Genomic DNA, 26697 nt, shown 5'->3' with positions numbered 1-26697 from the left:
AGCGCAGTGCAGCAGCCGCAACTGCTGCACTGCGTGAAAAGGAGAGAGAAAGAGAGCGCCATATTTACAGAAATTTGGCACTCTCCTCTCCTCTTCTTTTTTTTTTGCAGAGTTTTATATAGCGCAAACCTGACCCGAATTGGGTATCAGAGCGCTTTACATAGTACCAGTTACGTTACCTGAGGACACACATTAATTTTTGGTAGGCACGGGGAGATTAAGTAATTTGTCCAGAATCACAGGATTTTCAGCGTCATTGCTGAGACTCGAACCCAGTTCCCCAGGTTCGAGGTCGACCGCCCTAGCCATTAGGCCAACTCCTCTCCCCTTTCCCTAACACCGGCGCTGAAATCAGCTGCCATGCATCATGAAGACACCTTCACGCCATAGGTCAAAGGTTTCTCCATAAGGAGTCTAGCAAAGATTTTGTACTGGAAGGATATCCTTCCAGTACAAAATACCATGCTTAAACTAACTTTGACCCTTTCCACTCGTATGTAAGTTGTAAAGTGCAGTGCACGCACGAAGTCAGAAAAGGAAGGAGCTCCTTCCTTGAGCCTACTTCGAAAGGGGACAGGTTTCTTGGGTGGTGTCATGGGAACGCCCAAGAACCACCCAGGGTACGCGACCTTGGCGACAAGTAATGCAAAACAGTGCTATACCCTGCTTTGCGTTACTTTGACATTATTTCCAGCGTTAAACAAGTTCAGCACTGGAAAGTAAATAAAAAAAAGATTTTGTGCTTTTGTGACGCAAATACGGCGTAATATCTTAGTAACCCCCCCCCACCTATGAGTCTAATCAAATAAAGCTGTGACGCCTAGTTGATACCATCAGGAACTTGTAAAGATGAACTCTACCAAATATAAACATATGAGAAAACACACAGCATTCATCAAGGAAACACTTGATAGTCAAAGTTGTTAATAAGAATGCACAACGTCGTCATGAACATGGCTCAAAAACAAATGTTGTAGAATACTCTTCTGAGTACAGCAATAACATTTTATGCCAGACACTTCACATAGTATATTCACATTAGCGCATAGAGAGAGCCCCTTCAGACATGTGTGCAGGTTGGAATGGATGTTAAATATGCACAAACCACAATGCACACGTATAGATACAGAAACATACCCCAAGCAGTAACATTAATAATACCAACGTCTGCATAGTATGATGTCCTAATAAAAGAAATTAGACATTCTGATTTAGAAAAATCCCCCTTATTCTCACAAAACATGCATACACCTTGCAGGAAGCATGTGCACATGGCAGTAAAGGAATACAATTCCAAAGCAACTTCAAGATACAGCCAACAGACTGGAAAGTTGTGGCAGCTGCAATAAAATACATGTAGCACAAATTACACATTGTGGTAAGTTCTTAGAAAAGTATAACGTTGTAAACTCTTACGAAGAAATGTTGACAAGTAGTGCCTCAAGCCCAACCGGAGGGCACAGAAGAACCGTGGGACCTTCCCCCATGGTCACATCAAGTGGTGAGCACATATTAACACACACATCAGCTCATCAGCACACCTGGGGCCAGGCTACCGTGGAACTAACACTCCAGATAAATGTCTAGGTGGATATGTCATGAACATACAACTACAATTATATGGATACCCTCGACCTACATGAAGATTATGGTCCCCTACCTGTCCATATGCACTCAAACACTGGTTCTGCCAGTTACACCTTTAAAAGCCTCCACAGAAACTTATGACAGTGATAATAGTTGATAGATGGGTAGAAAGAACCCCCCTGGTGTCTGACTACACTCGGCCTGCTAAAAATGGCTGTAGTTACACTTGATTGATGGGCAATCAAAGCACAGTAAGAGACGTTCAACCACACACAAAGCCTCCTCTACAATTTGCTCTTTACAGGATCTTAACAATTTCAGTTGAAAAGCAATATTGAGTTTGATGACAGCTTAGGCTAAAGTTAATCTTTGAGAAAAGAATTCCTTTAACTTTGTACCCTCAGGGGTCCCCTAACAAACCCATAAGCTATAGTCCTCCATGATTAACTCACACCGGGGACCTGCTCACCCAAGGTATGGAAACTATCCTACCAATGACTTCAAAGACACCAGTGCCAGGGGCCAACCCTGAAAACATGTGGAGTAACCACCAGCATTTCCATAAGCAACAAGATCCAAATGCTAAAGCTATGAAATTCATAACAGCACCCCGTGGTACCTGATAACTCATAACATGCCTCATAGACACTTCTCACACAGTTGTGTCACTCCGCAGTCAATGGGGAGACATTGTCATGACATCAAATTCATGGATGATGACATCAGCTCCCTAGGCAGTGACCAAGAAGTGACTGCTCTCAAAAACACCTGGGTCAATCAAGAGAGAGCAACCAAGATGCATGGCTCATGAAATGAGAAGTGTGTTGTCTATCGCAGCAGGTGCAGCCTCATTTACAACCATTGCACCATTTTAGCAAAAGAAAGAGGAGAATCCAGAAAGCCGAATGGGATGACGTATGCAAAAAAATCTGTGCATAGGAACAACACAGTAAAAGTGTGGCACAGTTAAAGATACCACCAGAATAAACTGGCATTCACTTCAAGACAGGCATAAAAGACTTCCACTGGTATTGCGCAACAGACCCCCAGCGACATCATAGTAAGACAACAACAAATGTTGCATCTTAATTCTTTAGTACTTTTGAAAGGAATATTCATTCAAAACCATATTTGTAAATGGTTGAAAACAACCACTTTATCTAGTTTACTGGTAGCACGTATGGCTGAAAATATCTGAAAAGGAACATCCACATGCTGATTAAATCCTTAGAAAACGCCTCGCTTATGTTACATCTTGGGTGATGTATTTACCAAGTTTCCCCAAATTTTCGTTTTCAATCTTGATCCCAAACTGGAAGTCCTCTGTCTTAAAAGTTCGTTTAATGTTCAATTTGGCACATGTGACCTTTGGCGAATGAGCAATAACTGTGCGCAAAGTACAGCTGCACAAAGTACAGGCCTGATCTAGAAGCTTGAAGATGATGTTTATCCAATTATACCCAGAAAAAAAGAAAACATAAGCTTAAGGGCCCAGGTTGGTTCAGAGGACTGCATGCCTGATTTAAAAAAGAAAACGTTTTTGTATTGACGTTGCCATATTGCACATATGCATGTTTTAAATAGGGAGTTTTATATAGTTTCTGGTGGTGGGCATAAAGTCTGGATTTTGTGTGGATAGGAGAAGTTTGAGTTAAATTGGCGAGAAAGACCCTCGGCTGATATTCTCCAATCACAGCCCTCCAAATATGTGGATGTTAGTTATAGGTAGTGCTCACCTGTGGCCGTATTACAGAAGGTGCCCGGGGGCGCAACAGGGATTTGCGCCCACTTTGCGCACCCCGGGGGCACTTTGGTATTATAGAAGGGGGCACAGACGCTAGTGCGTCCCCTTCTATAATACCGATAGCACTGCTGCATCTAAAGCGCCAGCGCTACCTTCAAAGAGTGTTCCCTCATTTGCATAGGGGCATGCCCTATGCAAGTGAGGGAATTCCTTTGACTCTGCGCCATATTACAGACAGGGGCGCAGAGTCAAAGAAGCCTACAGGAGGCTCACTCACAGTGCGCTATTTAAAAGGTGGCGCACTGTCAGTGCGCCCCCTGGGAGCAGCCCTCTGCATGTGGTAACGGGGGTCCCATGAACCGCCCCAGACATCCTGTTGCAGGCGGGTGCTGTCACTGACTGCACCCGCCTGCAAGGGGATCTCTAATCGCCTTTGAAAGTGCAGGCGGGTGCACCGGCACAGTGAAAACACAGAGCAGCTGCTCCGGGTTTTCACATCAATGCGCTGCCACCAGGGCAGCGTGAGTTCGCGGCTGCCCTGGGGGCAGCATATTCACCATAATAGTGCGCATTATCATTGTTTGCACCCCTTACACCCTTTGAAAGGTGCACCGGGTGCAAACAATGATAATGTGTAATACGGCCCCTGATTGGATTCCATGTAGTTTCTGGACAGCATGCCATATGGCTCAGCCCTAATTCTGGGATTCAGTGTATTAAACAATCACTATTCCTGGACTCTGAGAGAACTTCTGTCATTGCAAATCAGTTTCAAATGCATACGCACGTTTCTCTAGTATCACATTGTCCAGAACTAGGATTGCTGAAAGAGATCACTGCCCCACTTGTGTCTAGAAAGGTAAGGTAACATATAACAAAAATGAATGTGTCCTTCTGTAACACAACTGGTGTTCATGTAAAGCGTTCAGATACCCGATGTCTCGGGTCTAGTTCGCGCTATATAAAACTCTAAAAAATAAAATGAAAATAAAAAAGAATAAAAGCATTTATGTGTCCAAACTGCAGATTCTTAAGTTTGGGTCAGCTTAACTATATTTTTCAACCTTTTCTAGGGAATATGCTACACACCTCACATTCACAGTGCATAAAATAGTGGATAAATACGTATTCCAAAATCAAAGGAAGCATTAGATGTTCTTTATTTGCTCTCCTTTTGTGTGTTTTATTTGTTGCCATGTTGCTTGTCTGATTTTAGCAAATAGTGTCATCAAAGGACTAGTCTAGTTTCTCTGGCAGGATCCCTCTGTGGCTTGTACATGTATTTCAACTTCACATGACATCTTCCCTGGAGTAAAGTGGCCACATTGTAACTTCAAAGGACTGCATCATATTGGGATTCAGGAAGAGACTTCCTAATGCACAGGTCACTTCAGAGAGCTATTATAAGACATTCTTCCTTCATGTAGAAGGAACCTTCCAGCTACAGTGGAACCCATCTCACATGAGACCTAGGGGCAAATCAGCAACAACCGGCGATAATTATCACTAAGCTCACTTAGCGCTAGGATAATTATCGCCGGCTATCGCCGAATTTTATCGCTGAGATAGCGTGCTTTTAGCAACGCTTATCTCAAGAGCGATAAAATTCCAGGCGCAAGCTGCCAATTGTGCGATTATCGCTGGAAATACAGCGATAATCACACAACGTTTGGCGATAGCATGCTGATAGGGCAGGGCAGACTCAGCCATGATATCCACCTTCCATTGGAAATGATGGCTAAGTCAAACTAAAAGCAGGCGTAAGGAAAGTAGCGATAACCAAGGTTAGCGCTACTTTTCTTATCGCTATGCTTGTTAGCGTGCCCATTGATGATTGGAGAAATGTCGGTTAGCGACATTTCTCCAGTTATTTTGAGCTGGAACGCCCACTTTGTATCTCATTAGAGATGCAAAGGTGGGTGTTACGGGAAAGGGAGCTAAGGCAAGGATTCACGCGATAGTTTGACCTTGCTGATATAGCGATAAAATTATCGCAGCTTTTCAGCCGAAAACGGCCTCTAAAGCATGTTAATTTTTTATCGCTGCCGTGTTGAAATGCCCCCTGGAGTGGTAGAGATTTCCTTTGAATGGAGTATGGCGAAAGCTGGAGAGAAGCAAGCTGTTACCATCTTTCTTGGCTTTAGTAGAAAAGATTCTAGAAAAGCTATTAAAGTTATAAAAATCTTTGCTGAAACAACAAGTTAGTCACACTACTGTAAATATTAGGCCGAATACTTTAGGTTTTATTAGCTTAGGCAATGTTGCCAATCATGCATTGAGCTGACATTTTAAAAGCTGATGCATTATTTGTCTGAAGGCAATAGATGCTGAGAACAGAGAAGAAGCAGTCTGCTAGAAGAATTTCTTTCTGCCTAGTAAGAATTTTGGAGAGAAATTTCTCTCTATTTTTATCCTGAAACTCTGAGCCTGGAAAGCTGCTCCAAGGAATAAGTGAGATAGCCTCTTGTTGAACCAGAGACATTAGAAATTATGCAAATTCAATATTTTTTGCTGCATGTCTTCCTGGGGTCCTATTACTGATAGGGCGCACTTCTCCTGTTTGTGCCACAGCACATCGTTAAGCAGGTGTGCTTGGTGCAAACAGAAAAAGTGCACCCTATCATGTATAATGCACTGGCTTAAGGGCAGCTGCGAACTCGCATTGTCCCCAGGGCAGCGCATTCAACAGAAATATGAAGCAGCTGTTTAAAAACTGCTCCATGTTTCTCTGTGCAGGTGGCAACCCGCCTGCAATTTAACTAGGGATTTCCGATCCTCTTGCAGGCGGGTGCAGTGAGTGACTGCACCTGCCTGCAAGGGGATGTGGGGGTCCATAGGACCCCCATTTCCACCTCAAGAAGGCTGCAATTTGCAATTAGAGGGCACACTGACAGTGTGCCATCTTTTAGGTGGCACACTGTCAGTGCGCATCCTGACAGCTTCTTTGCCTCTGCGCCGTGTCTATAATATGGCATGGGCACAGAGACATAGAGATCCCCTCATTTGTATGGGACCATGTCCCCATGCAAATGAGGGAATTCCCTTTTGAGAAAGCACTGGCACTACATGTGTGCCAGTGCTTTCAGTATTACAGAAGGAGCCACAGAAGCCTCTGTGGCCCCTTCTGTAATACCGATGGGCATGCAAAGCGCGGGCACATGCATGTTGCGCCCCTGGGGCATGCTCTGTAATACGGATCCAAGTGTGCATATTTAGCTTTGATGGGCAGCAGACCATGTCTTTTATTTATTTTCCTATTTTGGCTTGTTTTTGGTTGCTTTAACTTGAGTGCTCATTACTGCAAGAAGGAATCCAGCAATGCTAGCTCTGCTTCCTTGGGCACTGAGAGGCACAGAAGGCTAGTCCCCACAGGAGTACCACAACATTTTTCTTTGCTCTACTGGCACACAGATACCAGCAGAGGCGCCACCCCCTCTATTTTCTTACCCTTTTCTCCCTCCCCATGCTTCATTCCTCAGCATGGGTAGCACAGGGAAGACTTATGAACTTTGACCTGGGGAATCCCCCTTCACACAATCATGTTCCTATCAGGCATGGGGGCTGCCTGACAAGAGCAGTATACATTTCTTACCCTATGCTAGAGAACAGTTTACACATCAAGCTTCACAGTGCCAATAGTTCTAATTTGCCCACTTCCATGATGGTGGATTTGTGGGTCCAACATTCTGGATAATGCTGCATAAGAGTGGCTTAAATGTATGCAGATTTCTTATACTTCTTAAACTTCTCGCTCATGGTGGCATGCGCTTGCCATCAGAAGGGTTAAATTTGGGACTCCAGGCCGCTAACATTCCTGTGATATTTTATATTAATTTCTGCACAACTCCAAAAGTCCTTGTGGACCTTCCTTCCTGTTCCCAGCTCTGGGTTGTCTCCTGGCCTATAATCTTTGTAGAACAGCACCCATTGGCCCAGAAGGTAGACGGTACACCCCACCTGCAATCATCATGTCCCAGGCCTCCTGGCCACTTTCAGGGCACCTGAGTGTTCCACAGGAGTCTCAGGTTCTCCTTACCAGCGCATTCTCAGCCACAAGTAGTCCACAAATGTCCAAGGGTTCCTTCTGCCTTCAGGGTCTCAAACAAATCTACCCACTACTGTCCCCTAAAGGGAATGGGGAAGCCAGCACCACAAGGGATCTAGGAACTATAGGTCCAGAATCCTTCCACCGCAGACTGGGGTTCATTGGCGAGACAGTCTGTCCTGCTTCTTCTGTGCTTCCACTCTTCTCAAAGTCTCTGTCCCTTTGCAAAGTGTTAAAAGTGGATGTGGAATATATAGGAGGTGGTTGTCCGTACCTAATCCAGAGACACATTTTCACTCACTCCTCCACTCCTGATACTTCCTGGGAACTGCTGACACACTGTCTCACCCACTACATTGCATTCTGGGATTTTCCAAAAAAGCTGTATAAACCAACAGTTTGGCCAACATCTTCCCTGAGCCTTACACTGTTCACCAAAACCAATTTTTCCAGAGGTCTGCCTGCTCTCCCTTTGTCTTTCTGAGAAAAAACTGCCCAGGCTTTTAAGAGAGTTGCAGTTAAACACAGTGGCAGCTGGTAACATTTGAAAGTGGTAAGGCATGAAAGTTTGTGATGAGTGACCTGTGGCAACCAAGTGCAGTGAGCGAGTCACACTGCCATAAAGAAGGTTTCAACTTATTAGTACTAGTACCCAAATACAGTAACATGCAACTGAAAAGTGAACTGTCAACCTTTGTGGAGTACCTTCTACATTTTTAAATTAATCAAATCAATATGTTCGTTATTATTTCATACATCCTTACACTGCAGTGAAAAGTAGGAGTTCCTTTAGTTAATCATACATGGGGGGAATGTTGGAGCTGGGAATCTCATTTGTAAAAGTTGTGCAAAGGAAAAAAACAAGCACCTTATTGCAATGATATTGACTTGTTCTTCTTCTGGCACATTGTGGTTTTTGTTAAAATGCTAAAGTTTATATAGCTGTAAATAACAAGGGTTATAATATATCAACCCAAGGAAGCACATTTAAAAGTAGAGAAAAGATGTAGTTGCAGAAAAGAAAGTGACATTTATTTCAGTTATGAGACCCAATCGAGGGCAACAGGGACAAAATGCACACTCTGCCCCATTTAACAGGCTATTAAAATATTAACAATCAGATATTAAAATCTGACAGTGTCATTCTGTCACATTACATGCTTGGGAGGGGCCATCACATGATCTGAAAGAAAATCCTTTTACACCCAAGGCTGTGCTCGTGACAGCTGACACTCAAAGGCTTTTAAATTTCACATGTTCTTTTACACACGTTAACGGCATCCACTTTTCCTACCTCCTACTCTACAGGCACTGCAAGTCCTTTCTGTGTACACAGCACAGAAAAGGAGCCTGATTAAATGTCATAGCAGTTCCAATGCATTATTGGAGTGCTGGCCCTACCATTTTAAACAAAAAGCAAGGCTGCCGGAGGCCAAAGTGGAGTACAGAGTACACTGAGTATATTGCTTAGAGTACCTCTCTTGTCAGAACACTAGCGTCTTGGCGGAAGTTGTGGTTTGGAGGACTTGGAGGAGGAGTCCACGGAGGAGTCCACGGAGCACGGAGCTGGAGCGGGAGCCAGGAGCATGAAGCAGGGAGCTTGAGAGCTTGAGCAGGGACAGTCATCGCTCGCCTGCTTGCTCACCACCGCCTGCCCATTGCTCCCCACCTACATCAGCTGTGAGTAACCGCAGCGTGTAACTGTTGCGTGCAAACATCCGAGCCACGCTGACTTGTTGCTCCCACTGCCCGTTGCGCCCCACCCGCTCACCCGAAGCAGTTAAGCCCGCGGCTCATAGGCAGAAGAATACATCCGCAACCAGTCACAGAATGGCATGAACAAACCCATTCAAAGCATCAAAACCAGATAACGGTTGCAACATCTGCTCCTGGAACGTGAATGGCCTAAGCACAAAACTAGAAGATCCCGACTTTATGGAATTCATCACTCAGTACGACCTACTTCTTTTTCAAGAGACATGGCAGACAAATCCTTCATCAATTGTAGGATGCAAAGAACATCTCAATCTGGCCAAGAGAGATTCCAAATACGGAAGAGCTAAAGAAGGCCTCTCCATTTTTGTCTCGACTGACCTCGCATGGCAAGTCTCCGAAATAGATTTTGACTCGACTTGGATGTTATACATCAAACTAGTGGCCTCGCCCTCTTTTAGCGTGATAATATTGAACGTCTACATCCATCCTTCATCCAAACAAAAGAGGTCTAGTATCGAGAACTTAACAGAAACATTAGCCACTCTCGCTCATCCATATGCTAACATCATTCTGTCAGGAGACATCAATATGAACCTTCTAAATGGCAGGAAAGAAAAACCATTAGGCCACACACAACCAAGCAAACGACTAGATACTCACGGTAACAGATGTGCATTCCTGCTAGAAGAATTCTCGAGGTGTGCGCTAAATGGACGAGTTCTGCCTGAGAGCCCCCCAGCATATACTGGGGTTAAGCAAAAAACAGGCTCAATTATTGATTGTACATTTACAGCTCAGGACATTCTCCCATACATCTCGAACTTCCTAATAAAAGAAAGGGCAGAAAGCGATCACAATCCCCAAACCTTCACTTTGCTCATAAGTACGGCAAACCCTATAACAGATAATGTGATGTCCCTATCAACGCAATGCTATAACTTAAAATGACTTACTTGGAAAAAGGAAAATATTGGTGACATCATGGCCACATGCACTGCTCCTCTTGAGAGTTTCAAAACCGAATCACCATGTATAGAGGTCTGGGTATCTTTTACTCATGGTCTAAACAACGAATTATCAAGACAACTTCAAACTCGAGCCTCAGAACCCTCTCAGGATATCCTCTCCTTAATATCAAAAACATGAAAAGACCTAAAAAGGGACATCAAGGTGGCCAAGAAACACTTTAGAGAACTTCTTTGGCCAAAACTCCTCCATCCCAGTAAACAGAGAGACTCCAAGCTCTTCTGGGATGTCAGTACCCAGCTATCAAATGGCAAGAACTGGTATTTCAACTCGGATATAATGGAGGACATCTGGAGAGTCCATATCGAACATACATATAACGCTGCTCCATTCTTGGATGATACAAACCAGGGAGTCCATACCGCAGGAATTATCCATGATACACTCAAGTTAGAACCTTCAGAATTCTCGCCGCAGATTACACAAGATCAGGTCCTCAAAATCATAAGAAAATTAAGACCTGAGGAGCACCAGGGCTCAACAGATGGCAAATGCACTATTCCGGCATGACCCTTCATTCTGGTCCGGTATCCTCACCCCGCTGTTCACATACGTGTTAGCATACGGCACGATCCCCGAATCCTGGTGAGGCAGCATCTTAAATCCCATATACAAATCAGGCTCATGCTCGGATCCTGCTAACTATAGAATGATAGCACTGATCGACATTGAGGCCAAGATGTATGCTTCAAACCTCCTGGTAGATTTAGAGTACTGGGTCAGTCGCACAAAGTTGATACCAAACACGCAATCCGGATTTCGGGCTGGAATGGGCACCCTCACTAACATCTCCGCGGTGACACTCAGTTAATTAATCTTATGCAAAATCTTGTACCCTGTACGTGTGCTTCATCGACCTTAAAGCGGCGTTTGACAAAGTACCGAGAGAGAAGTTATGGGCCAAAATGCAAAGTTGGGGGGCACCAACTAAACATTTGGAGGCGATAATCAACCTTTACTCAGATACGTGGGTGCAAACGAGGAAAGGAGATGGCCGCACCATAAACAAGATTCCAACCAAAAATGGGCTAAAACAGGGGTGCGTGCTGGCCCCCTGTCTTTTCAATATCCACACCGCTGACCTTGAGAAGCATCTCCAACAAGTTCAAACTGACCCCCCAAAACTAGGCAAAACACCAATCACCAGCCTCCAATATGTCGATGACATTGTTCTTCTAGCACAAACACCGATAGGTCTGCAGCGATCGATGGCCCAACTAGGAGCTTATATCACCTCTGATCAATTAATAATAAACCAAAGAAAACCAAGGTATTATGCTTCTCTAAACATCACAAAACAGGGTCAAAAGCCAAATTCACCTGGAATATAGAGAATAAACCAATATCCCAGATGGACTCGTACAAATACCTAGGGTTCCAACTCGACTACAACCTTAATTTTAAGTAACACCTGGACCAAGGGAAAAAGAAAGCAAAGCAACTCCTTTACGCTTTCAAAATCTTACAGAAGAAGCTAAAAGGCTGCCAAACTGGTCAGCTGCTTAAGGTAATTGCAGCAAAATTCATACCAACCATATCGTATGAGTCGGAAATCATGAACAAAAAAGACGCCGCCGCATTAAACCTAGCCCAATCGAGCTTCTTCAAGAGCCTGTTTTCAATCCCCCAGTACATTTCTCAGGCACAAATTCAACTGGAATATGGGCTTAAAAACCAGAAACCAGCCAGACAAGGGGTGATGGTCTAATATTACTGGTGGATGAGGCAAGCAGAAGACAATACTTTAGCCCACTTTTGCTGGGAAGAAACTGAAAAGCAAGCGAGGCTAAATAATTCCATCGTTACAGTTTTAAAAGACTCACTCGTGGACCTACACCTCGAAGAGGCCTGGCACACAACAGCCTCTTACTCTGGGTTCAAAAATACGGTGCATAGCGCAACTAAACGAATCTCGTTGCTAATGGACAAAACTGCCTTCTCCAAGAAAAATCCTGCATGGGCAGTGATTCAATCCTATCAGTTGCTGAAACCCCAACCGTATTTGTCTGAACACTTCTCTCATCACAAAAAGCACTATTTGATGCTGTTGCGGCTGGGATCATTCCCCACGAAGGATCTGACCCCGAAATGGAAATTTACATGGCCGAGTAAAGAATGCCGCCTGTGTGAACAAGGTGAAGAGTCACTACTACACCTTTTATGCATCTGCCCCTTGCTATAAGAATCTTGAAAAACAGTCCTTTGTGAGATCTTTAGGAAAAACCAACTAAGGTCATGCAGAGCCGCAATCATAGAATGCCTTGCAGGCCTGTCAACCCAACTGTCCTGTCGAGCCATCACTTTTTGGAAAATGGCAGCCAAAGAATTGGCCAAAAATAAAAATGAATTAACTTGTGTGGCTATGACATGACTGCTCAGACACTCTTTATCTGCACTGACACTATTTACCGATTTTTTCCCATTGAACCGTCATGTATCTTTTATAAATTGCACTAACTATAACTTTAATATTCTTCTTTTAACCATTGATGACGATAGAGTATATGACCGCACTATGTTTTATTTTTTGTACCTTACAGACCCCCATTTTTAATCATCTTGTATTATGTGCTTTTTCCATTCTTTTAGGATTTTTAACGAAATCAAATAAAAGTAACATTGACTGACTGAGAGCTGGACCCCATTTTTCCCCGGTGCATTCTTTTTGAAGCACGAGCAGCGAGTTATTTTTATTTTCGATCATGAAGAAAGCGGCAGCCAGTGCTTTAAATGGGCCGGTACAGTCCGGTACGGAGTACCGGCACTTTTTTATTTTGGGAGGGAGAGTACCTGCACTTCTCAAGAGAAATGCTATACTTTTAATTGCAGAGTACCGGCACTTCTCAGAAACAAGCAGGTACTCTGGTACAGAGTACCTGTACTTCTATTTTTCCATTTCAAGCACTGGCGGCAGCCAAACACAAAACGCAATCGATTAACAGCAATTTAGGAAACTCCCTACTGTTTACATTAACATATGTCTCCCAGCACTCCAGGGCCCCAGGTCACTTGCCAACCAGAACGCACCTGATGTCCCGGGTCACTGCTCCCAGGCCCTTCTGGACGCCCCCAAGGAAGACTTTCTTGTGCTCCTCCAGGCCTTCCCTTGTTCCTGAGCTCCTCCTTCAGGCATTCGATAATGCAGGTGACGCTGGAGCTCAAGGACCGCAATCGTCTAAAGCATGCCCTCTCTGTCTGCCCACTGGCCCTTCTTTCATGCACACAGCAAGTCCCTATCCTGGTCCAACAGTCTTTTTGCTGCATTACTGCGGGCCAGGGATAGTTAGAAAAACTGGAGGGAGAAACCATAACGTGCAGCTGCCGTTAGTGGAGTAAGTCCTGGCTAATCCTGGTGCTGCTCCCTTGCTGAGAGCAGTGCCAGGTTTGGATCGGGCAGGAGAACTCAGCGCTCATTCTGAGTGCAGGGGCTGCGCTGCCCACCTTCCCTCTTCTTTCGATGCACCGACTGTGACAGGCTTCTAGTGCACATGTCAGGCTGATCGCTGAAAGGCAGTTGGCCAAACTGACATGCGCACTTTCAAGTCCAAGTGTCTGTGATGACAAGGGGGTGAGCTTTTTTCATTTTTAAGCCCCACCCACTCATCACTAAGCAACAGGCTTGTGGCTGATTAACAAAATGCACAGCGCCTACAACCGGAGAGCTCTACATTAATTTACATTACATTCAGGGGCTGTGGGGGGCAAATATAGGGGCGACAACGCCCCAACGCTCTAATAAAGGAGCCTACGCTGGTTAATCAGCTTGTGTGTATTCCTCTCCAAGTACAAGGAGAAGGCTAATACTCCCAAATGTCCCTTCTTTTGAAGGAAAGGCTTTGAACTGCCCACTGACGAGCAGAATGATTAACTTGTTCAAGCAGGGTAGTTAAAAGCCTGAATTACAGTTAGCCTAGTGCAGGGAAATATTTCGAAAGTTAAAACACATTAACAGCACATTGAGATCGAAACTAGCATTTTGTGTGTGTTCGAGGGAACTACAGAAAAAGCCACATAAATTGATGTTGAGCCACACCAAAATTGAAATTCAAGCATTTTTTATCCAATTTGTAAATATAATTAAGTACTATAGGCCTATGCTCCAGTAAAAAACATAAAAGGGGCATTCTTTTAGGACTCCCAGTAACATTATGAGGCCTAGACTGGCCATGACCAATTTATACTGGATGCCATATCTGACTGGGCTTCTTGTGTGCAGATACCAGGCTGAATCAAGCAACAGTCTTCCTCATTCATTCTACACGCATGTTCATGTTTGACCACGCAGAGACTCCGAATTCAGCTGTGCAATATGGGACTATATGTTAAAAGTGGGCACTGGTGGTCCCAGCTCAGATCCATTGTAACAGAAGCTCTCAGTGAGACTTCATGAGGGAAGATTGCCTAGGTTCAAGAACAGGAGGTTTGAGGGTCAGAGTTCAGTCTCTTATACACAGGAACCAACATGAGTTCCGCTGATATGATGTGAATGTGAAGTCCTGGATCCTCAGCCACTGAAACAGGTTTGCACAGTGGTGTAGCGGGGGGGGGGGGGGCAAGGTGGACAGTCCGCCCCAGTCTGCACTCTTTTTGGGGGTGGCAGAGGTTAGTAAGTCGTGTCTGACAACTACCACAACTCCCCGCCCCCGAGAATAAGTTGTCCATCGGACAACCCCCCTGGAACAATTAGAGCATCGCCCGCCAACACCCCCCCCAGCTCTTATGTGCTGCACCGGGTGGCAACATTAGGAGCCGCCCCGGTTGGCAGTAGCTCTAGCTGGCTTGCAAATGTACTGGAAATGTTTCACAACTTTGTTTTACTCTTTCATAGTCAATTGGGGCATCAAATACTATTACAATCTGAGGCAAGGCCAAAGAACCACAACTAAGGTATTTTGAATGCGGCCTAATCTTCTGATTCTGTCTGTTAAAGTAAACTAATGATCTTTATTTGTAAGAGGGTCTTCTTTGTCTTATTTATGACTTCAATGACACTGGGGGGGTTGGGGGAAAAGGCTCTTAGATATATTTGACTTTTTATTGACTGAACCCAGATATTAAATATATTCTGACAATGCAAAACAGCTAGCATTAGTATATTTCAAATAGTATTTTGCTTCCACTCTCTTCTGGCCCTTCTACACTTTAAGTCCTCTAACATGCCTAAAGAAGGACATCACTACCACATTTAAGATTTTCATTGCAGTATTTCTCAGAGAAAAGGGCAATCCCTTCACAAAAATGCATGACTAAATGGATGCAGCCCTGCTGTCTATGACAAAAGAATGGTAAGTCCAGGATCTTTTTTAAAAAAAATATTTGGATGTCGTTGGAAAACATGGCATGACTGTTAATAGCAAATTTGTTGTGAAACAGAAAAGCATGGCAAGGGAGAATGGCTGTTTATCGTGAACTTTTCACCCAAAAAATCACTGTTAACAACAGCTCATATAGTTTATAGATCGGTTCAATATAGCATATCTATTTTCTTTATGTAATTCTACATAGCGGGATCATGTTGCTAAGGGATTAGAGCACGTCACAATCAAAAACACAAGTTACAAAAAAAAAAGTGAGAAACTGTTCATACAAAAACACCAATTGACCGAAAAAGAAGGGAATAGAAGTGTCAATCATAAATAAAGACATGAAGGACTTGCAAGACAATCATTAAAAATATCGGAACATGGTGAAGATGGAAACAGGAAACAAGGAACAATACTGTGCTTTGCTAGGTGATGATAGAACATCATTGGCAACAAAGTGCAGGATGTGTAGAAATGGGGAAGGCATACCTTCACCACACATACTTGACTCCCCAGCGGCGAACTCGGTTCACCCCAGGGTTGTCCTCTGCATGCCCGCGATGTGGGACAGACCCTGTACATTTCTGCACATGGTCTGGAACTGTACGAGTCTGCAGCGGTACTGTCACCAAGTGGTGCTGTCTCTCCTAACAGCGACCGCGGTGCAACTGAATGTCTCCATGAAACACTGTCTTCCGGGAGTGCTCCTGACGCCCAAGAAAGGGACTAAGATGTGCTATAAATTTGCACTACTAGGACAGGTCCTGGCGAAATGGCGGATAGCGATCCACTGGGTACACTCAGGCCCACCAGCGTGGAAAAAATGGAGGGATGACTTACGGGAGTGGGGGTAGCTGAGGCATGTCACCTTAGAGCAGTGCGGACGGATGACAACGCGGAGAGCGATCTCCTGGAATGGGGGCAAATGTTGACTGAAGTGTCCAAAACACCAAATGAGAGTCAGACCGAGAGTGCACATAGCTCGCAGAGCACCAGGCCCACTCTAACATATTACGAAGCAACGCTGCCACATACACCCTCTCACGCCATGAACGCATGACCCATGGATAAGCTGTGAGTGCACCACTAGGTCTTTGCTTAGGTTCAGAGTACTGTGCCACTTGTCTGTCGCTGTCACGAGGGTGGAGGGGGGGATTGGATCCGGGGCGGGAACCCAGATTCCCTTTTGTGACTGTTGTTGTTCATTTGCCAAATATGATGTTGGTCCTATAGTTTAAAAACAAAAAAGAAAACCTGCACTGTTAAAATGAATGAGCAATGCCGCTCACGGATAGTGAGTTTGTACGTATTCATGGAATGACATCTTACTCTTGCTACATGAAATGCCCAAATGACATTATTAAGCCACACCGCGTAATTACCAGCCATTCATGGCAAACTTTTACCCCAAATACATGGAAACAACATGAACACTGAAAAACGAGGGCCTCATTTATGAGGTTTTTCCATAGAACTGTGCCTCAGGCTTTCCTGCTGCACTGCCCTACGGCAAAAGAAATGGGCAGGAATGCGCCTATCTATCACATACGGTGCATTCCTGTCCTTTTCCACTGCGCAGGTGCACAATGGGCTGCCTCGAGCCAACGCAGGCACCTTTGCACCATGGTTCAAGGGCGTCTGCGTTGCGGGGATCATTATTTTTGTGCAGGAAGGGAAATGCTTTTTCCTCTTTCTATGTGTGCTACAGAATCCAGCACACATAGAAAAAGGAAAAACGAGGAGAAATAGAGATATTTTTCACTGTTGTGCCTCCCCTGCGATGGTGTAACTTTTTAGCGCTGCCTCAGTTTTACGATTTCTTGTAAATCTGGGGCAGTGTCAAAAAGTCATGGATGTTGCTGGAAACGCCCCCAGCAACACCCATTGCATGTTCCTTTAATGCGGAAAACTGCATTGAAGGGAATGATATTTAGGAGGCCGCATTAAGTCCAAACGAGTGGCGTAGTGCTGTCTCGTAAATATAGAGCAGGCTCCTGCGCCACAGAACGTCACAAAAAGTGACCTTCCGGCAGCACATGGGCCTTATAAATGAGGCCCAGAGTGGCTTTTCTTTGCGGTGCTTTGTGCTCGAACTGCATCCTTGCATCTGAAGTGGATGCATGGATACATTTCGGATGAAAAAGAAGCACTGAATGGCAGTTTACATGTCCCACAATTATGTGTAATTTTGTCAAACTTTTGTGGTATTAAGCAATAGCAAATTGGACACATGTTGCCCACCCCCATTAAAAGTTTATGTGCAAGTAGGAGAATATAAGCGAGTAGTGGGAGGAAGAAGGCTAAGGGCCAAATAAGAGTGTAGCGTATATGGAGGAACACTTTGGGGGGTGGGGGGCATCTAGAAGATAAGTTCAGCTTTTGCCACGAAGGAAATGTCTTTGGAAAAGTTGTTGTTTCAGAACAGACTTAAAGGTGGTCAAACAGTCGGCTGTACATAGGCCTTGAGGAAACTCACCTCCTGGACTTACTACATTAGGAGGGTCATAATAAAAAGATTTAAACTTCAAAGTGATATTGCAACTCTACAATGAACTATCTTCCCATCAGAAAACAAATACATATTTATTAACATGCCAAAAAATATAGCCAAACGTAAGGAGGCCACTACTTCAATCCCAGCACTCGCGCAGTGCCCAGGACTAGTGATTAATTTGTGCTGGTGTTCGCAGATGTTAGGCACCAGAACTCATGTTTTGTGGAGCGTGCACGCGTTTTCATCATCAGTTTTAAACCGAGGAAGGGAGAGAAAACCAAAAGAGAGAAAGCCAGGAAAGGGAGAAAGAAGGAGAAAGAAAAAGATATGAAAACAATGTAGAAGTCAGAGAGCCGAGGCAAAAAACAACCTTCATGGGTGAGATAAAAACACAGGAAGTGTAGGGTGGTGGAGTAAAGAGGTATGAGGTGGAATCAAGACTAAGCAGTATTGGTATTCAGCAACCCCGTCACTGGGCACCTAAAGAACACCTGAGGCCTGGTACTTATTTATTTTTACAAATTAAGCTCTGCCCGAGATCTTTGAATAAATGTGGGTGGACAAATTACTCACTTTTCATAGACAATTTGGGAGGCACTTGGCGGAAAGAAGTCTTTGTTGAGCGAGTTTTTGTATTTTGAGCTCCTGTATGCTTAACATGTAATGGGAATTTATAGGTGCGACATTTGTCACTATAGTGCACAGATGAACATGAGGTATTACAATTATATAACATGCATGTAAAAACATTTCGTCACACATACATAAATGTATTACTGTTGTAACGTCATCAGCCCTGCCAAAGAACTGACAAGTAACTACAGAGAACAATTTACGGCTTTTAGAGGGAAAGCGCAAAGAAATCAATTGGAGCAGAAAGACATTTGCAGAGTTTGCATCAACAAAGCAACGTATTGTACTATTAAAGTTAAGTATAGCGTAAAATGGCAGAGAGCTGTGCTTTGGAATAAGTGTTATAGTAATCATATATCACAGTAGCGTGTCCTCGGTGCTTAAATGTGTGCGGATGAAGTGGGGAGACAAAAGTTGGTCTTATAAAGTACACAAACGTCCGTTCCATGGCACCAAAAGACAGACGTGTATAATATCTTCACATGTGTGTGTGTGTGTGTGTGTGTTTATATACACACATATATCTCAAGAAAAAATAAGTAACATTTCTATATCTGATTCTTCCTCACACCCGTTAGTTTGCAGTCTTCAGATGCAACACCGTGTCACCTATTGAGTGGGCCGTCGTAAAACCAATCCTAGAAGGATTCAATTTTCTTGAATGCAATTTTCTCCTGCTGCACCTCAATTCTAAATCACAATCTTCTGCCCCGCACAGATGCAATCAGGCGCTGCGCTGTCCACAGATGAGCCTCAACATATCCCTGCATAATTTTTCCTCAACACCGTGCAATGCTTTCTAGGTTCACAATAATTCTGCACTCAATCTTCCCAGCTCCGGGGTCGCCGTGTTGCTCCAGTTTACCTGAAACTCTACAAGCCACAGCATTCTATTTCCTGTTTGAAACCCGTGGAAATCAGCGAGCAGTGCAGTTCTGGCTCCTCATTAGCATGCAGGGGAGACGGCCTGCAATGCAGATAGCTCCATCTGAGCGGGGAAAGCATGCATCTCGAGGCTGCCTGTGGCTGGTGATATTTTGTATGCAGACTCTTAACCCGACTTCAGTCCCCTAAGAGAAATACATCAGTGCCCTCGGATCAATAAAACCTGAAGCTTAAAATAGAATTCCTTTCTATTGTTTCAGGCGCATGTTTGCAGAAATAGGCTGAATCCTCAAATACCAGTCACCAGTGAATTTGTAGTATTGACTGCTACATACTTCATTGCTAAACACACAAGGAGAAACAACCAAGAAAAACAGCCAAACAGAAACATTCACTGCTACTCACCATACAGAATCGTAACAAGTGAGACTGGCATGACGAGGATCCCCACCAGCATGTCTGCCACTGCCAGGGACATCAGGAAGTAGTTGGTGGCATTCTGCAGTTTTTTCTCCAGGGACACCGCCATAATTACCAGTATGTTTCCTCCAATTGTCAGAACAATAATAGCCAAAATAAGGAGAGCCGGCCAGTTTTTATCCCCGATGGACATGCGGGCGACTTCTTCCACTTCTGAGGCGTTTAACGGGTCTGAGGTGGGTATGCTCTGGTTCAGAGTCAGATTGTTCTTTATATGCCACGCCATCAGACCACTGTGCACACTGAAGTCCAGAGACACAGATACCGTGGTCAAGCTAATCACCATCCCAGGGCCGCTCAGGGTGCTCATCCTGGGGAGCTGCTGAGCCTCTCTCTATTTTTGCATGGGTGATCCACTCAGCAGTCCATCAAATTTCACAAGAAGCAGCAGCAGAATTTCGTGGCACCACAGCAAGAGAAAGGCTTGATTTTCCATAATGGTCTAAATTTTAAAGATGCTACAGCGAAGTTCTTCAGATTATCTCCTAAAAATATACAGGATGATGAATAATTTGGAAACCAAGGTGATTGAAATATTTGTATCGTCCAATTTATTTTCATGACAAGCGTTCTGCAAAAAAGTAAAGATGAGAATACATCAGCTTCATCTGTAGAAAATCTCAGTCTACACAAACACAAAACCCATTCTCTCATGTAAATATATTTAATATAGAAAATGTTGTACTGCAACATAATTAGAGGCAAGCCATATTCCCAATAAAAAATTGCTGCCTGAATGACATATTAAAAGTCATGAAAAAGTAGGATGGTGACATATCTATATATATATTCACTGAAAAAACCATAGGTTTCAGGGGTGTTATAGTTAGCTGGACTTTTCACTTGTACAAAACCATTGAAATTCCCCCGTTATAGTTAGTTCAGCTAACTATAACTCGCGCGCCCGCAATGCACTGCTGATGACGTCACATATTACATCACTCATGACATGGTCAGTGACATCACTCATGACATCACTGATGACATCTCAAATGACATCACTGATGACATCACTGATGACATCATCCAGTGAATGTGTGTTATTCTGAAAATTAAATATGTTTTATATATGTATATCTCAAGGTCGATGGAAGAATAAATGGGTATATAAGTGTCTAAATGGATGATTTGTTTTTGAAAAATTGATTGTGTAACTGACTGATTAAGTGTATCATAGTGAATACATGGCTTAGTGAGTAATGTTTAAATATGTAAATATCTGTATCAGTCTCTCACTTTGTGTATAAGTGGCTGCATGGGTTGGTGAGTAGCTACATGGGTGTCTATATAGGTTATTAGTTGGTTTTTTGAGTATCAGTCTGAGTGTCTGCATGGTTCGGTGGGGGTATTACGTAGTGCATAGGTGCATGAATGAGTGACTCACTGTTGGTATGTGTTGAACACAGTATGTGTGCAGGACTGTATGGGTGGATATGGGTGTGTTAGTGAGTGAATGACTGTCTCAATAGTGTCTTTATGAGTAACTACATATGTTTTAAACTAGTATATGTGACTATTGGTGTATATATGTGAGTATATGTGAGAGTGAGAGATTGAAAGAGTTCCTGTATGAATAAGTATGTGTTTCTATAAGTGATTGTTTAAAAGACTAAGTATGTGTAAGTTTCAGTAGAAGTAAGTGTGGTGGTGTGTGTATAACTGTATATGCAAGTAAATGTATGTTTGATTCTATATTAGCATGAGTGACTATGTGTGTGAGTAACTCTATGGATGAGTGGCATTGTGTAACAGGATGTATAGGTGTATGAGTACCTATGATGAGTGAGTACATGTATGAGTGACTGTATTGGACAGTTGGTGAATGAGTGGATGTGTATGTGGATCTTAGAATTACTGAAGAGGTTGTTGTAACTGGTATTGGTATGTCCATTGTTTTGAAAATTTTAGTCTCTATTTTTGAATGTGTGTATCAAAGGTTATATTAGGGTGAGAGGAGGTCTGCCACTCTATCACAAGGATGATGTCATCAGTGATGTCATCAGTGATGTCATTTGAGATGTCATCAGTGATGTCATGAGTGATGTCACTGACCATGTCATGAGTGATGTAATATGTGACGTCATCAGCAGTGCATTGCGGGCGCGCGAGTTATAGTTAGCTGAACTAACTATAACGGGGGAATTTCAATGGTTTTGTACAAGTGAAAAGTCCAGCTAACTATAACACCCCTGAAACCTATGGTTTTTTCAGTGAATTTCTGAGGTTTTTTAAATGCTAATTCCTAACTATAACGTGCCTGAAACCTATGGTTTTTTCTGTTAATTTCAAAGGTTTTTTAAATGCTAATTTCTAACTATACCTACAGAGATAGGACATGTGAAGAAAGAAGAAAAAATGCACAGAAAGAAACAAAAGAAGTGCAGAAAGAAGCAACAGAAGTCCTCAAATACGAAGATAAGTGCAGGAAGAAGGATAACGTGCAGAAAGAACAAAAAGAAGAGCAGAAAGAAGCCTTGTTGCAAAATCATCCTGTACCCTCAACTTTTTCAGACGGATACTGGTGGTAACTGAGTCTGACTAACCAGTCCTAGAGCCAGTGCTATGTTAAAAGACACTTAGAATACAGTGAAAACACCTACATACACTAGGGAACATTATGCGTTGGGGTCCCCCTGTGATTAGCCTTACCTCCTCTATAAGCCCCTAGTATATAATAGGGCATGGGGATTAAAACTACCTCTTAAAACAGGCCACAGGGCGTTTTTGCACACGTTAACTCAGGCCCCGTCCCCTCCTTTCACCATTGTGTAAACACGCCCTGTGTCCGTTTTTAGTTGGGAGATTAAGTTCATTTGAGTCCTGAGGGTCCCTAGGGTCCAACTAGCCCACTAGGTACCTCCAGTAAGTGCCACAGAGCTGCGTTGCAGAGAGGTGTAAAAAGTGGCACGGCCTGGACCACCTCTCTGCAATGCAGCTCAGTGGCGCTTACTGGAAGCACTTGGTGGGCTAGTTAGCCCCCAGGGGCCCTCAGTATTGAAGGGAAATTATATCCCCAATTTAAAACGTGCCATGGTGCGTGTTTGCACACGTCACCTCAGGCCCCGTCCCCTCCCTTCACCACTGTGTAAACGCGCCCTGTGGCTGTTCTAAGTTGAGAGATTAAGTCCCCTTGAATCCTAAGGGTCCCTAGGGTCACACTAGACCACTAGGTACCTCCAGTAAGCGCCACAGAGCTGCGTTGCAGAGAGGTGTAAAAAGGGGCTTGGCCTCAGAACACCTGTCTGCAGCGCAGCTCCCTGGCGCATACTGGAGATGCCTGTTGGGGGCGCGTTTGCAGAGTGCTGCATGGAGGGGGCATGGCCTCCGGCACGATGCCAGTCTTTTATTTATTTTATTTTTTTAAGAAGGGGGGCTGTGTGGTTCCCCTTCTTATTCTAATTTATTGGCCCTGATGACCCCATCCCCCAGGGCCTGTCTCCTAATTATATTTTTTTGACCCCAATCCCCAGGGCCGGCCACTGTTTTTTATTATTTTTAAAAAATATATATTTATAGACACGCCTAGGACATGCTGGACAAACCGTACGTACCTATCACCATGACGATTTGCGTGATATTCATTAAAAGGCGACTATGCATGCAATTAATCCACGTGGAATGTATTTACACCACTAGTGAAGCTCTGACATGTCTGATGCTCTACCGTGCCTAATCCCGGTAGACACCCTTGTCGTTTATTTATACAAACATGGGTAGCTATTGACGGGCACATTTAATACACATGCACACCAAGCCATTCAAAGGGGATTCGACAAAAATTCGACCAAAACTATGCAAGAAACCCCCCTCACAGTTAATAAAACACACATCCACTGCCGGATGTGTAATACTTTTTATTTTACTCTCTGGAAAGGGGACGAACATCACTTGCGAGTCACAGCGCGCTCCTGACAGAGCCCAATGCTGTGTTACACCCACCATTGCCTGCCGAGTGCCACACACCTCTGTATTGTATTCCACTAGCTAGTGCATATGCTATGACACTCTCTAGCCCATGTGCACTGTAACACCACCCCGTGAAAATGTCATGCCACACTTGTCTTCGCACGGATTATATTGCCCCATCTAACGTGCCTTCCTCGATGCCTATGTTATAACGCACAGTGCTATGCCATACATATTACAATTTGGGATCCATATCTTTGTCACAGTGCATATGCAAAGTTACACTCCCCAGCACATATTTTATATTACAACTTTAGAGACTAGTTAGGTTACACAACACTGCCCTGTGCATATTACACTCCAAGGCGCATATCGCATAGCACGCGCTAGTGCCTGTGCTATCTCGCGCTCTCCAATGAATCTGTCATTGCGCACAATGTATTGCATATTATATTTCACGCCTGGTTCATCTTATATCACACTTTTTGGTGCATAGTTTATACCATACACTATATCTAGTTTTCATTTTCAATCGTGCTCTCAGGACTGTGTTCTATATAACACTGTGTTCACCTACCCTTTTCACGGGCATTACATTTTGCGATAGGGGGTGGAGGGTCAGGGGGTGTTTTTGCCAAGTGAGCCCGGAGTCACAGTCACTAACGTCTTCTTCTTCCTGAATAAAAGTGAGATTATGCTGCATACTTGTTCATATTTTAAGTAGTTTGCACAGACAAAATGTTTTAAAAACAATAAAGTTTCTAATACCCGCCTTCTCTGAACAGTTAGCTTGCTGCCCCGTCCCCCTCCTCCCTATCCTCTGTTGTGTGAATCCATGGACTAGCCTCCTCCCTCCTGCCATGCATGGTCTGATGTGCTGCCACTGCCCTCAATTTAGTATGATGTACCAGTCCACTCCTCCTGCCCTCCATTGCCCAATTCTATGCCCCATCATTGACCTCCTGCTTAAACTCTGTGCTTAGCTTGCTGCCCCTATTCTCCTTCCCCCTGCCCTCCGATGTCTTTGTGCATGCCCCTGCTCCATCCTTTTTGCCCACCATGTCCCATGGACCTGCCACTCCTATCTACTCTGAGTGTTCTGTTGAGCTGCCACTCCCCTCCCACCTGCCTAGCATTGTCAGATGACTGTAACCTGTCCCTGCCACCTCCACCCTGCCTGTCCACATGCCATGCCTCTATCCTCTTCCTCCTGTCCTACATGGTCCATTGTACTGCCACACCCTTCTGCCCTCCCTGGTCTGTTGTGCTGCAACTGCTCCTCCTGCCTGCCCCGTGTGGTCTGTTGTGAGGCCCCTTCCCCTGAACTTTCTTGTCTGTGCACAGGTCCTGACCCTCCCTTCTATCCTCCATCGTCCTTTGTGCATGCCCCTGCACCCTCCTTCTTGCCCATCATAGCCATTGTGCTGCCACTAACCCTCCCACTTGCCATGCATGGTCTTCTGTGCTGCCATGGCCCCTCCCACCTTCCCTGTGTGGTCAGTTAGCTGCCCCTGACCCCCTCCCACCTTCCCTCCATGGTCTGTGTGTATGCCATCACAGTCTCACTGTTGCTCTTCATTTTGTGTCTTGCTTCTAGTGCCCATCCTGCCTGACCTCCATGGCCATCTTGCTGCTCCTGCCCTGCCCCCTTGCCCCCAGCCCTCTGTTTACATGTGCAGACCCCTACTCCCTCCCTCCTGGCTTGTCTGTTCCATTGTAATGCCCCTGATCCGTCCCTCCTGCCCTTTATGGTCTGTTATGCTGCAGCCTTCTCTCCTGTCTGTCCATTATGGTCAGCTAGCTACCATTGCCTCTTGCCCCTCTGTTCTCTGTTGTCCATGTGCATGGTCCTGTCCCCTCCCTCTTGCTTTCTATGGATTGTTGTGCTGCACTCCCGTCCTGCATGCCCTGTGTGGTGTATTGTGCTGCTGCAAACCCTGATGCCTGCCCTGCAGGGTCAGTTTGGTGCACCTCTCCATGTCTCTCCTGTCCTCTGTTATCCAAGTCCATGTCCCTATCCCATTTCCTTCCATGATCTAATGTACCATACTTGCGAAAAAAACTGGGGTATTGATTTTCCCCTTTGAGTTACATTGAAAAAGAGGATATTGTAGACAGGAGACAGATCAAATAAAGCCCATTTGAGCTTAAAAACATTGGACGTTTCCTGGCTGAATCGGGTCTGTTGGCATGTATGGTTGTACTACCATTGCCTCTTCCTTCTGCCCACAATGGTCTATTACATTGCCACAGCCTTGAAGGAGGGTAGAGTTTGTATCACAGGGGGCCCCTGGCCCGTTCTGTCCACACCTGAAGTATGAGACCCTTGTCCTTGCCCTGCCAGCCGCATTTGTAGGCCGTATTAAATTGACCAGCGGGTCCTGTGTTGCTATATAATTATCCTGAGACATCCTTACCACTCAGCCAGCATAAAACCCCTGTGTAGGCCCTTCTATTCAATATGTAGGCCTCTTTGTTAAATTGACCATAGCTCTGCAATTTTAGTGTATAGCAGTCTGAAGGCAGGTCTGCGAGGCCTTCTGCTCCAAACTAGTAGCCCCCACCCTACCCGAGTGCTCCGTGCTCGGTATCAAAGTTCAACATCCCCCTGAAGCTGTCGACATACAGTAGGCTGCATCCTGGACTGGTACTTGCTTCCTGGGCAGGTTTCCCGCTTTTAAGGAAGTGGCAACCGCAGAGCGTCAAGTTAGGAGAACTGAGGAGATTTTATACATGAATATATTGAATTCCTGTACAATACCCATTATTTTCTGCTTGCTCTATGGAACTTACGATAAGCGATTGGCCTGAGAGACTGACCTTTTCACCCAGTCCATTGTCAGCATTAAGTGGGTAAATGACGAAATGTCTGGTAAAA

General features: G+C 44.5%; 1 protein-coding gene across 1 annotated transcript in view; it reads right to left on the bottom strand.

The window, feature by feature from the left end:
• HTR2C (5-hydroxytryptamine receptor 2C) overlaps positions 1-26697 on the bottom strand; it is a 3718710-nt gene that overhangs the window by 652866 nt on the left and 3039147 nt on the right. The window contains exon 12 of the mRNA XM_085606666.1: positions 19839-20484. Coding sequence (XP_085462792.1) covers positions 19839-20223 — 385 coding nt within the window. The 5' untranslated portion in view covers positions 20224-20484. The remainder of the gene's footprint in view (positions 1-19838; positions 20485-26697) is intronic.

This window comes from Triturus cristatus, chromosome 5_2 (genome assembly GCF_964204655.1).
Source record: "Triturus cristatus chromosome 5_2, aTriCri1.1, whole genome shotgun sequence".
Classification (NCBI taxonomy): Eukaryota; Metazoa; Chordata; class Amphibia; order Caudata; family Salamandridae; genus Triturus; species Triturus cristatus.
This window is presented reverse-complemented; position numbering and strand designations above follow the sequence as displayed.